The sequence below is a fragment of the Xenopus laevis genome, chromosome 9_10L (assembly GCF_017654675.1).
Source record: "Xenopus laevis strain J_2021 chromosome 9_10L, Xenopus_laevis_v10.1, whole genome shotgun sequence".
NCBI classification, from domain to species: Eukaryota; Metazoa; Chordata; class Amphibia; order Anura; family Pipidae; genus Xenopus; species Xenopus laevis.
In genome coordinates this window covers 25,080,542-25,093,234 of record NC_054387.1, presented here as the reverse complement: position 1 = coordinate 25,093,234, position 12,693 = coordinate 25,080,542, and the positions used below count along the sequence as shown (strand labels likewise).

Below are 12,693 nucleotides of genomic sequence, written 5' to 3'. Positions count from 1 at the left end.
TCTAAAAAAGCAATATGTGAAATCATTGCTGCTAATCAATGGAGGGAACCTGATACTCATTTAACGTCAGACAATAAATAGAAATAACATGTTAGCACTACAAATACACACAAATATGTGGATAGTAGGCACAAGTCATTTTACAGTACAATAGTTACCATCCCACCCACATAATCCACAACTGAAATACACTCAAGGCTAAGTACAGGGGACTGACCAGGGAAAGGAATCCCTTTTAATGTTGCAGGTTAAAAAAACAGGGCCTGATTTACTAAGTAGCACTAATTCCTCCATGTAACAGAGTTGCGTCATATACTGTCAAACCAGACAGAAGGACTTGGTTTATCTGGACAATAATGTTTAGTAGTGAAAGGCTCTGGGAGTAGAATAAGGATCTTCTGGCTTAGACCAAAGATGGGAAAGTCTGGATGTATAAAAACTGTAGGCCTTGAGAAGCGGAATATCCTGTAGGAAAGGGGCAGGCGGAGTGGGCTAAAAGAGTAAGGAATAAATAGAGTCACACATGCAGGATCTCCAGACCCTTTGTAATAAACAGCAATCCAGTCAAGCTGGGTGCTTGTCCACTGCACATTGATTTCTTTCTCTGCTGTGTATGCCAATATGGGACCCTCAATGGATCTTGGCATCTGCTGAATATCCCAGATTAGGGCCTGATGATCATCGTCATGGTAGAATGGCAACAAGGCATTTCCATGTATAATACCCCAGAATTCATGGTAGAATGGCACAAAGGCAATTCCATGTATAATACCCCAGAATTCATGGTAGAATGGCAAAGAGGCAATTCCATGTATAATACCCCCCAGAATTCATAGTAGAATGGCAAAGAGGCAATTCCATGTATAATACCCCCAGAATTCATAGAAGAATGGCAAAGAGGCAATTTCATGTATAATACCACCAGAATTCATGGTAGAATGGCACAGAGACAATTCTATGTATAATACCCCCCAGAATTCATATTAGAATGGCACAGAGGCAATTCCATGTATAATACCCCAGAATTCATAGTTGAATGGCACAGAGGCAATTCCATGTATACTACCCCAGAATTCATAGTAGAATGGCACAGAGGCAATTCCATGTATAATAACCCCCATAATTCATTTTAGAATGGCACAGAGGCAATTCCATGTATAATACCCCCAGAATTCATGGTAGAATGGCAAAGAGACAATTCCACAAATACAAGAGTCCTCTGCACTCAACCCATTATCAATATATTTAAGACAAGAGACATTTTGTGCATTCTACTACTGAAAAATGCCTTACCCTTTAAACAAAACAGGTATTGTTTGTCCATATATTGCAATATATGTAAGCTGGCCAACTACGTCAAAGTCATCCCATATCTGGCCAGTCCTACTCTCAATTTTATCTGATTCATTAAGAATTCTATTGCTTCATTTTACAAAGTGAAGTTTTTACTTACTAGCTGCTTTCAAAGTAAAACTCCCATACTTGGCTGCCCTTTTATTAGACACCAGTGGAATCACCTGACTATAGCTGGGAAGGGTGGGAGCTGTTTTGTCTAAAGGGTAAGGCATTTTTCAGTAGCAGTATGCACAAAATGTCTCTTGTCTTAAATATATTGATAATGGGTTGAGTGCAGAGGACTCTTGTATTTGTCTATATGTATTTTGTGGTCACAGCCTCATTGCCCCCCGCCTAATGGTTTTAAAAAATAGTGGTGAGCACAACTTTCCCTTGTTTGTTATAGTTATACCGGAGCAGTGACCAGCTCCATGTTGTAGCTCCCACCCTTCCCAGCTATAGTCAGGTGATCCCACTGGTGTCTAATAAAAGGGCAGCCAAGTTTGTGAGTTTTACTTTGCTAGTAAGTTGCAGGTAAAACTTAGTCCCTTTGTAAAATGTATAATGAAGCAATAGAATTCTTAATGAATCAGATAAAATTGAGCATAGGACTGGCCTGATATGGGATGACTTTGACGTAGTTGGCCAGCTTATATATATTGCAATATAAGGACAAACAATCCCTGTTTTGTTTAAAGGGTAAGACATTTTTCAGTAGCAATATGCACAAAATGTCTCTTGTCTTAAATATATTGATAATGGGTTGAGTGCAGAGGACTCTTGTATTTTTCTATATGTATTTTGTGGTCACAGCCTCATTGCACCCCCGCCTAATGGTTTTAAAAAATAGTGGTGAGCACAACTTTCCCTTGTTTGTTAAAGAGACAATTCCATGTATAATACCCCCAGAATTCACATTAGAATGGCACGGAGGCAATTCCATGTATAATACCCCCAGAATTCATAGAAGAATCATGGCACATAGGCAATTTTATGTATAAAACCCCCAGAATTCATGTTAAAATGGCACAGAGACAATTATATGTATAATACCCCCCAGAATTCATATTAAAATGGCACAGTGGCAATTCCATGTATAATAGCCCAGAATTCATAGTAGAATGGCACAGAGGCAATTCCATGTATAATACCCCAGAATTAAGATTAGAATGGCACAGTGGCAATTCCATGTATAATAGCCCCAGAATTCATAGTAGAATGGCACAGAGGCAATTCCATGTATAATACCCCCAGAATTCACATTAGAATGGCAAAGAGGCAATTCCATTTATAATACCCCCAGAATTCATATTAGAATGGCACAGAGGCAATTCCATGTATAATACCCCCCAGAATTAATATTAGAATGGCACAGAGGCAATTCCATGTATAATACCCCCCAGAATTCATATTGGAATGAAAAAGAGGCAATTCCATGTATAATACCCTCAGAATTCATAGTAAAATGGCACAGAGTCAATTCCATGTATAATACCCCCAGAATTAATAGTAGAATGGCATAGTGGCAGATTCACAAATGATACCCACTGAACACTTTTTTTTATGTACAACTGCCTCAGCCAGTGTCGAACTGGCCCACCGGGATACCAGGAAAACTCCCGGGGGTCCAGGTGTTAGTGGGCCCTCTTGTTTCTAAACATTTGGCCTATTTCATGGTCATTCCCTATTTCTTTTTGGGGAAAATGCTTAATAATGGGACAATATTGTAAGTATATATAAAAAAGTAGGAAAATAAAGAGGTTGAGTGAGGAGAGGAGGAATAATAGTTTGGAACGGTCCACTGTCTTAGGTTTTTCGGTGAGCCCAAGGTCTAAGGCTTTCTGGTGGTCCTCTGGCATCCCAGTCCGACACTGTCTTCCCTACAGTTGCCCAAAGCACAGGGAGCATGTGCTGGGCCACTGACACTTCTAACAAAATCCAAGATCCCAACTTTTATCATGATCAGGATCAAAAGGAAAAAAAACCAAAACAATCTTTTAGGGTTGCAGAAACTTCCTTACTACATTTTCCCATCCTCCATAAGTAATTTTAATGTAATATAGCTCTATATACAATATAGCTAACGACCACAATCTTCTAATGAACCACGAGAGATGTTTATCCGGCTATCTAGTTGTTTTACATTTCCTAGCAACCTGTGTGCGTGCCCTCCAATTCGTCCAATTGCATCCAATCGGAGCGTTCGGTGACGTCAAGTGGGGCGATTGGTCTGTTTGACGGCGTTCTCTATTTAACCTGGAAACGAAGGTATGGAGTGTTTGTGTTATGCTGCATGGGTTGGATTTGTTTCCTCGTCCGGGATGCTGACTATAGAAGGATGTGGGGTGCAGGGGTTAGTGGGTGCTGACTGGGTCCTGTAAGGATATAGGATGCAGACTGGGTTATAGAAGGACAGTGTTGAATGGGTTATCTAAGGATATGGGATGCAGCCTGGGTTCTGTAAGGATATGGGGTTCTGACTAGGATATATTTAAGGATATAGGGTGTTGACTGGGTTATATAAGGATACAGGCTGCTGACTGGGTTCTGTAAGCATAGGGGATGCAGACTGGCTTATATAAGGATATGGGGTGCAGAGTGGGTTATAGAAGGATAGGGGCTGCTGACTGGGTTACATAAGGATAGTGTTGAATGGGTAATATAAGGATAGGGGGTGCTGACTTGGTTCTGTAAGAAATATGGGATGCAGACTGGGTTATTTAAGGATAGTATGGAAGATGGTGCTGAATGGGTTTATTAAGGATATATGGGTTGACTTGCATTGGGACATATAATGATAAAGGGTGCTGACTGGGTTATATAAGGATAGTACTGACTCGGTTATATAAGGATATGGGATGCAGACTGTGTTCCGTAAGGATATGGGGTTCTGACTAGGATATATATAATGATATGGGGTGCTGACTGGGTTATATAAGCAAATGGGATGCTGACTGGAATATACAAGCATATGGGCTGCTTACTGGCATATACATAAATATGGCGTGCCGACTGGATAATACAGGGATATGGTATTCTGGGTGGGATATTTAGAGTAAACACGTACGAGGGCTATTTCAGGGATGTGTGGAGGGAATAGGAGAATTGCTGGTATAATCCCCTGTCAGTCCCAGTAATGCCCGGTTTGGCATCATCTTCTCACAGGTACAGTGCAATGGTGAGACAGTTTCCTGTAAGTGGCCCAGTTGCTATGGCAGACATGCTGGATCCCTACACCTTTGATGCCCCTTCTACATACATTAACTTTAGTTCTTTCCATGAGGATCACAATGCTGACTCCTGGTTCGGTGAGATTCCTTGGGGATCTAGAATGGGAGGGGCGTAGAGTCAAGTATTGGCTGGGAATTGGGTTGGGGGGATCTGTATATTGAATGTGATGAAGTGTTTGGCATGAGTGCTGCTGGAGGTGCAGACTATCCCCTGGGTGAGCCTTCCCCTGGCTGTTTGAGTGCACCCTTGTTTCATTCTTTGTCTGAGGGTTAGAACTCTCCGTGTGGCAGCCTTTCTAGTGCCTTGACTCCTCCCTCACATTTGCATAGCTCAGATTTTCTTTGCTCAGACTCCCTGAGTTGCTTAACATTTGGGCAGGCTCCCTACACCAACATACTTATATGTTGTAAGGAGGGACTCTATGCGCACCTGTATTGTAGATCCTTTTAGCTGTTAACTCCTGTGTGTGCCATGTCCTTTGTTTCTGATTTCCAGTGCCCACGGGTGCCCTTTATTTTCTAATAGGAGCATTGCTAGGTGCATAGCTGTACCTTTCTCTCTACCTAAACACATCTGGGCCCCTCATCTCATTCTGGAGCTTCCTCTCTTCTGCCATTTTCATTTGTACATTTAGGCCCTCTTGATCTCTGTTGGTTTTCTCTAATAATCCCCACTTGCTCTACCCTACTCTCCAATCCTTCTGCTCTTTCCATGTCTTCTCTTTACAGTACTGCTGCCTGCATATAGGACTTACTTGTGTAGGAAGGGCTACCAATACAAAAATAGCCCTGAACCAAGAAATTAAGTTAAAAAAAACTGACACAGCCACTGAGAGATTATCCAAGGTTGTTTCCATGTCCTACAGCGTGGGAACATCTACTCTATAGTCTGCCCATTCTGATTGGTTACCAAGGATATAAGGGTCACCCCTAATGTCTTTATTGTAACCTAGCTCCAAATGCATGATGTAATTGAGTGTCAGTGGCATGGGCTCCTGGGCTACTTCGCTAATAGTAGTTGTCTGACTTTTAGGTTCAAGCCCCACTTGGAGGTCAGGGCCCTTTGGACATAAGATTTGATATATAAAACATTGGTGAATTGGGCATTCGCCCATAGTTCCAGCAACATAAGTGCTCACTTCCAGACCCCACTCTCTGATCTTCTAGATATTCCTGGAAGCTTAACATAAAATCAAATGGGCATTCACCCCCTAACTGGACATCTATCCAAGTGGCTTGGTGGACTTGGCCTGAGGACCAGTTTATACCACATATGTAATCTGTTGCCAATTTTTGTTCTGCAGACAGAGTGACCAATGCACTTAATACTCCCCCAAACCAGAGGCCACGCTTTGAAACTTCTGCTGTGAATTCTGGTAAGTGACAAATAAATGTGTTTCTGCTGGGAGTGTAAGGGACCCCAATGCTGATACAGTGCAGCATGAATATATTAGCATGTTCTAAAGAAGCAGCCTTACAATTGGCAGGGGGCATTAGGCTGCTCCAGTTAAATAAGTCTGTTTCCTTTAACAGAACACAAGCGCAAGGTGTTGACAACCCTTTCAAAGGAGGCAGTCTCCAAGAGTACTACACATTTTTGTGATGTGAAATCTCCGTCAATGCGGTAATTTTTTTTTTTTTTTTTTTTTTTTGGGCTTGGGGACAATGCTGTGTACCTGTGTCACAGTAGTTTGCTTTATCTGTCATATTTTACAGATTCATTAGAAACACTAGACACTGGATGAATAGAATAAGCAGCAGATGTTTTTGATCTTGATTAAGATTATAAGACTACACCTGTTTAAAGGAACAGTAACATCAAAAAAGTGTTTTAAAGTAATACAAATATAATGCAGTGTTGCCCTGCACTGGTAACACTGCTGTGTTTGCTTCAGAACCACTACAATAGTTTATATAAATTAGGGAGGCACCAAATCCAGGATTGAGTTTGGGATTCGGCCTTTTTCCGCAGGATTCGTATTCGGCCGAATCTATCGCGAAGGATTTGGGGGTTCGGCCGAATCCAAAATAGTGGATTCGGTGCATCCCTAATACAAATAAGCTGCTGTGTAGCAATGGGGGAGTAACCTGAGAAAAGGCTCAGGTTACACAACAGATAGCAAATATACTCTGTAGAACAGGGTCAGCAACCTTTACTATCAAAAGAGCAATTTTGCCCCCTCTTCCACTAAAGAAAAATAGTCTGGAGCCGCAAAACATAACACAGTTTATAAACTTTTAAAAGTTGTAACCTTTTTTTTAATGTTAACTGTTACAACAACAGAATACAACAAACAGAAGTGCAGTGTGTATGTGTAGGCCTACTTTGAAATAAATTAAACACTGAATAGCCCTATTAAATGCTACTGTTCTCATCTGTTTAATGTGACTTCTGTTTCTGAAGCTCCATGATGATTTTCCCTTTGTTGTCTTGTGTGTCTTGTCTTGAGTGTGTGACCGCGGTAAGGACCATGATGAATCATATTGCCTGTCACTCCTGGGACGTCTGTACAGCCCTCGCACCTGCTGGTGGCTTCCTGAGTGTTCTACCGCGGTAAGCTGACAGTTTACCGCGGTCGCACACTCAAGAAGCCGCCAGCAGGTGTGAGGGCTGTATAGACGACGTGACAAGCAAAGCCGCAGGATAAAGAGCCGCATGAGGCTCCGGAGCCTGGGGTTGCCTACCCCTGCTGTAGAACATAATGGTGTTATCTGTTATCCACTATTTAACCTGTGCCATATAGCCTTTTCAATCTCCACCCTTGCTTTACAGCAGTTAGTTTATATAAACTATAGTAGTGTTTCTGAAGCAAACAGATCAGTTTTACCAGTGCAGGGCAACAGTACACGATATTTTCATTACTTTAAAACACTTAAATTTTTTGGTGTTACTTAAAGGCCTACATTTCAAACACTTAAAGTGTTCCTGCACTAAAAAGATTATACAATGAGAAGCAGTGGGTACTGGCACACAAGCACTTCTCATTTTGCTGCTCCTTCTGTTGTTTACTTCTCTTTTAAAGGACTAATTTTCCTTTGGCGTTTTCTCTGCTTTTGATTTTTTCTTTCCTCTTTCTGTCCCATGTTTTTTAACACACTCCCTCTTCATATAGGTTCTGCTATGCCATTATTTATCCATCTGTACCCTATTTTTTTTCCTTTAGATAAAGCAGCGTTTTTACATATATTTTGTTTTATGTTTTGAAACCTGTAATGTTTAAGGGGTTAAGTTTCCTTTCAATACAGTGAAATCCGATTTCTGCTATGCCATGTTATCTTGCTTTTCTCACCTATCCTCATTTCTCCCTCCAACAGATCAACCAGGCTCATGTCCAGGAAGCATCGGGAAAAGCTTCTCATAAAAATGAGAGAGTCAGATCTTGAGAATGAGCCACCACAGGCTGACTCCCCGCTGTGCAAACTAAAGGGGTATGTATGGCTACTGAAACTTCATCAGCCCCAGTGACTGACCACTTTCCTTCCTGCTGAAGTCTGTAGAAATGATTTGTTACCATTCTCCGCTGGGGCCCAGTAACTCAACCTGCTCAGGAAAGAATATCTGTCTCATGCATGTATGGTGCGGTGGGGGTTTAATGCTCAGCAAAGCTACAAACCACTGATATCAAGATCCATATTGCCCTTTTATGGGAAAAGGCTGCTGGGCTGTTAACTTGGATGCAAATAAAGAATCGCCCTTTTGAAAGGCTCATGTGAGTCACAGCCTTGTCTATCTATATTACCCTAAATACATCCATATATCTTCTCTGATCCTATTATACCTTTGTGGAGAATATATTACAGCTGTGTCCATCCAAGTTGAGGGGAACATTAGTTCAGCACTGCTCCTGACTACATGATTATTACTGTAAAATAACCACCAAGTTGTACAGTGCTGGAGCCTAATGGATTGGTTCCCAGTAGATATGTGTCATTGCCTATTTACATATGTCATACAAGTTTCTTTTCAGGAGTAGGAATGTGCTGGTGAAGCCTAAAATTGCAGAACAGCAAGAGCTTGAGAAGATACAAGAACTTCAAAAGAATCTCAAGAAAAATGAGCATTCCATGAAAGCTGCCATAACTAGAGCAGGTGTGTACCTGTTGGTGGGAGCGACCTGACTGTGTACAAAATAAGATATACCCTCATACTGTACTCAGAACATTCCTTTTGTATTTATACATATGGTAGGGAGGAGCCATATTTCTTCTCATTTGACCAATGCTGTCTAACTGGTGTAATCCCCCTGTATTGTTCACATCTGTAACACCTCTTTTGTTCACAGTCCGGTACTGTTCACACCTGTAAAGCCCTGCACTGTTCACATCTCATTCAAACTGCTGGAGGGCCACCAGTACTGTGAAGCACAGTATGAACTGTTCATTTTAAAGTGGTCCTGATAGGTTTCTGTCTCCTGCAGTATTCTGCCTTCCCCATGCTCCCTGTGTCTGCCATACTCTTCATGCTCTATGATCCTTGTGTGTGCCATACTCTGCCTGCCCTATGTTCCCTGTGTGTGCCATACTCTGCCTGCCCCATGCTCCCTGTGTGTGCCATACTCTGCCTGCCCTATGCTACTTGTGGGACATGAGCCTGGTAGCATTTGTTCTGGGGGTTTGTTAGCATTTGGAAGTTATTAAGGGCCCCTAAGGTATTTAATCATGTACTGTGTTATCCACAGGGGAGGAGGCATATGGATTTAAGGGTATGTCTTAAAATGACTTTAATGTTTCACATATTCGTGATGAGTGATATCCCTGCAGTGAGCACCAATCGTTTGTTTTTTTGTTCTTTGATGTGCTACCACCCTGAACTTGGATATGGTCTTAAAAATTCTTGTGGTAACATGGGTGTGATTTAAAGTGGATATGGATTAAACACTGGTAAAACTTAGGGCCTCTGTACCACAGTGTTTTACACAGTACAATATGAGGGTATAACTAATTGGCTCTGTGTCTATTGCATGGCTTCACCCCCCCCCCTTCTGTGTCTCAGGTCAGTCTTTGAATAATGGTGACCCTCCAGTCACAAAACCAGTGGATTTTCTCTGTAAAACCAATGATCAACTTGAGCATGGTTCCAATCAACCTGAGAGAAATGACTGTAACATGGTGAAATTTGTTGCATCACTAAGGAGACACCAACCGCCATCGGTGAGTTTAGCAGTGTGGGGGTTATCATTGGATTTGTTGTGTGGGAGCACAAATGTAATTTACTTGGGCTGTACCCACAGGTTCAGATTCCTAAACGAGGATACACAATCCCAAAACCCTTCAACCTGTCACAGGGAAAAAAACGAAAGCGTGAGGAGGCTTTGGAATCCAGTGCTGAAAAGGTTATATCTTTCTCCAAAAGAACTCCCGCACCTTATTGCCTGCATGGCCACCAGAGGGAGCTCGAGGAAGAGGAGGTGCCTGTTATCAAAGCCACTCGTACGCCACACTACAGGGTCCTATTTAAACCCAAACTTTTAGAAAAGAGACAAGTGGATGTTTGTCCCTTTTCCTTCTTTGAGCGGGACAAGGAGCGGCAGCTGCAGAAAGAGAAGCGATTGGATGAACTTCGCAAAGTGGAAGTGAGTATGGCAAAATAGGGGTGGGATATTCTCACCACAGGGCAGAAATAGGAACATATGCACAGCTGAGTGGTGTGGGTGATGGGCACAGGGTAGATACAGGCATCCATATTACAGTGCAGTGTGGGTATCATACTTGCAAAGCTCAACTCTGGATCTTTTCCTTGAGGTCTATAAATTCAAGGCTCAGCCTCTGCCACCATTCTATCACATCAGCCCCTTTAAGAAGAAGGTGAGGTTGCCAAACCAGAAGGAGCGATTTGAGCTGGAGACATACAATGTGGAGTCAAGTCCTACTTAACCATCCCAACATCCCCAAGCTTCTCAGGCAGGTTTAAGTGCTGATGCAGCTGATGTTCCTGTGTTACCGCCAAATCGAAATTTTCTGGTAGTTGATGCCATTTTCAAGCCCTGGACTATACACATCCTAATGAACAAACATATGTCCGGTAAATAGTAGCGTGAATACAGAGGCATGTTTTTGCCCTGGGGGGGGTGTTATGTAAATACTAAATATTAATGGTAGGGATGCAACAAATCCACTATTTGGGATTCTGCCCAATGCCTGGTGAAAGATTTGACCAAATACCGAACCAAATCCTAATTTGCATATGCAAATTAGAATCAGGGAAGGAAAAAGAGGAAAACAGATCATCTTTTGTGACGATTTCCCTACCCGTCCTTAATTTATATATGCAAATTAGGATTTGGGTTCGGCCAGGCACAAGGATTCGGCCGAGTCCTGCTGAAAATCCTGGTCAAATCCCGAACCGAATCCTGGATTCGCTGCATCCCTAATTAATGGCCTATTATGCCTTGTAAAAACGGTAAATAAGATAAATATACCTTGTAATAAAATTTAAGTGAACTATTTTCTTGATTCTGTCTGGTACTTTCCATCAGGCTATTGCACATGTTGCCATGTTAGTCATGCAACGTCCAAGGGGCTTGTATGTTCCGCTGCAGCAAGAGGTCAACCATCTTCTCCACTGATCGGCAAGTGTTGCATCCAGTAAGAGCCAAAGAGTTTGGATTTCTAGACTTGACTCCAAAACGGCACATTGAAGAGAATTTGGATGCAGATTTTTCTCCAAATTGGCTAGCAGTCAGGTGTCACTCGGGCAAAGGTTATTTCCAACCACTCCCAATCCTTGGTTGCTATGTAATACTGACCCTGAACGGTTTATTTGTACAATTGGGTACTGAGGATTTCATGTCATTACACTGAGGCTGTTTTGGCAATTCTGCTACGTTTCCATGTAAATTGTTATTATATGGCACAATCACCTGTCACTGCTGAGGTCAGAGCAACAGTAGTTTATGGAATGACTAAATAACCAGCACAGTGTCCAGCAAAATAGAGGCAATGGATAGAACAGGGCATGGGCAAAAAGCTGCAGAGGCCGCATCCTAAGTCCAAGCAGCTGGAAGGTGTGTGGGAATCCTGATTGGGGCAATCGTCTGGGACAGAACAGTCGTCCGTCACCCTTGGAGATGTATGTACAATTTCAGTATTTCCCTGTTAATAAGAGACTGGTTACACAGATCCTGATGGGAGCTGCTACTAGTTATGCAGAGCCCTTGCAGACAAATGGAGTCTGCACCTGTATGAATACACTATATATTATAATGACGAGTCCCCCGCAACTGCTTGAGGAGCTGAGGCTACCGAGGATTATTCAAGTAGGGAATGCATATCTTCTCTATGGACAGCTGAAATATCTCAAGTGGTTTCAAATCAAAGTATAAGAGCTCCCAGTAAGACGCCAATATTATCCTAGCCTCCGTTGTGCTTCACTTGTGTGCAGTCTCTAATCCCACGGGGAACTAATCTGTAAATAAATCTCGGGGTGATGGGCAACTGTACATTCCCAGACGATGGACTCCAATCAGGGGTCCCACACACATTCCAGCTGCTTGTCATTTCTGATGCAACCTCTTTTAGCCTGCCCAAGCCCTGAGTTCAATCCATTGCCCCTTTTCCTGGGCACTTGTACTGGTTAGTTAGTCCCCACACAAACTACTTGTGCTCTTATCTCTGCTCCAGTTAAACAACAGTGACAGGCAATCGGTTGCACTATATTGGTGAGGGGTGGATAAGGAGAGTGGAACAAGACCTGTTTACTAGAAAAAAAATAGCCAAATCATCAAAATGGCTCCATTGTGTTTGCCATGAAATGCTCCGTAGTTAGGGTTGCCACCTGGCCGGTAAAAATGATGCTTGATGCCAATGTTATTTATAGGAAAAAACGAGAAAAAATAGGAAGGGCGGTATTTTTTTTCCAGAAAAGGTGGCAACCCTATCCGTAGTATTTATCCTATGGGCCGAATGATGGGTTCAGGGTACAAATATCACATTAATGAAAATAAACATTTTCTTGGTTGCTGGGTGCAAATGATTACCTATGTAACAGCATAAACCCTCAAAATAAAATATGACCAATATGAAGTAAGCAAAATGTAAGCAAATAACAGTAGATCCTGCTTCACATATAAATAGCTTATTGGTTTGAAATATATCTCCTATCTCCTACAGACCATTCATAAATATCAAA

The 12,693-nt window shown here is 42.1% G+C and overlaps 1 protein-coding gene across 4 annotated transcripts; it reads left to right on the top strand.

The window, feature by feature from the left end:
- The first annotated feature begins 3,371 nt into the window (after window positions 1-3,371).
- LOC121398149 (targeting protein for Xklp2-A-like) lies at window positions 3,372-11,009 on the top strand. 4 transcript variants are annotated; one of them, XM_041576834.1, is made up of 9 exons: window positions 3,372-3,603; window positions 4,501-4,643; window positions 5,870-5,941; window positions 6,099-6,189; window positions 7,881-7,994; window positions 8,534-8,655; window positions 9,559-9,716; window positions 9,797-10,138; window positions 10,308-11,009. In XM_041576834.1, exons 2-9 carry the CDS (start codon window positions 4,511-4,513, stop codon window positions 10,437-10,439), a joined length of 1,164 nt encoding a protein of 387 aa, XP_041432768.1. In that variant the 5' UTR covers window positions 3,372-3,603; window positions 4,501-4,510; the 3' UTR covers window positions 10,440-11,009. The 4 variants fall into 4 exon arrangements, with proteins under 4 accessions (XP_041432768.1, XP_041432767.1, XP_041432766.1 ...); XM_041576833.1 differs by lacking the exon at window positions 3,372-3,603 and having other exon boundaries at window positions 4,126-4,643; window positions 6,099-6,180; XM_041576832.1 differs by lacking the exon at window positions 3,372-3,603 and having other exon boundaries at window positions 4,126-4,643.
- The last annotated feature ends 1,684 nt before the right edge of the window (window positions 11,010-12,693 follow it).

Bases quoted from the DNA above. Each gene is read 5' to 3' on its own strand.
- LOC121398149 (XM_041576832.1), top strand. From the start codon at position 4,472: ATGCCCGGTTTGGCATCATCTTCTCACAGGTACAGTGCAATGGTGAGA. The intron at 5,942-6,098 runs GTAAGTGACAAA...TTCCTTTAACAG, and splicing joins AACTTCTGCTGTGAATTCTG to AACACAAGCGCAAGGTGTTG. The intron at 8,656-9,558 runs GTGTGTACCTGT...TCTGTGTCTCAG, and splicing joins AGCTGCCATAACTAGAGCAG to GTCAGTCTTTGAATAATGGT.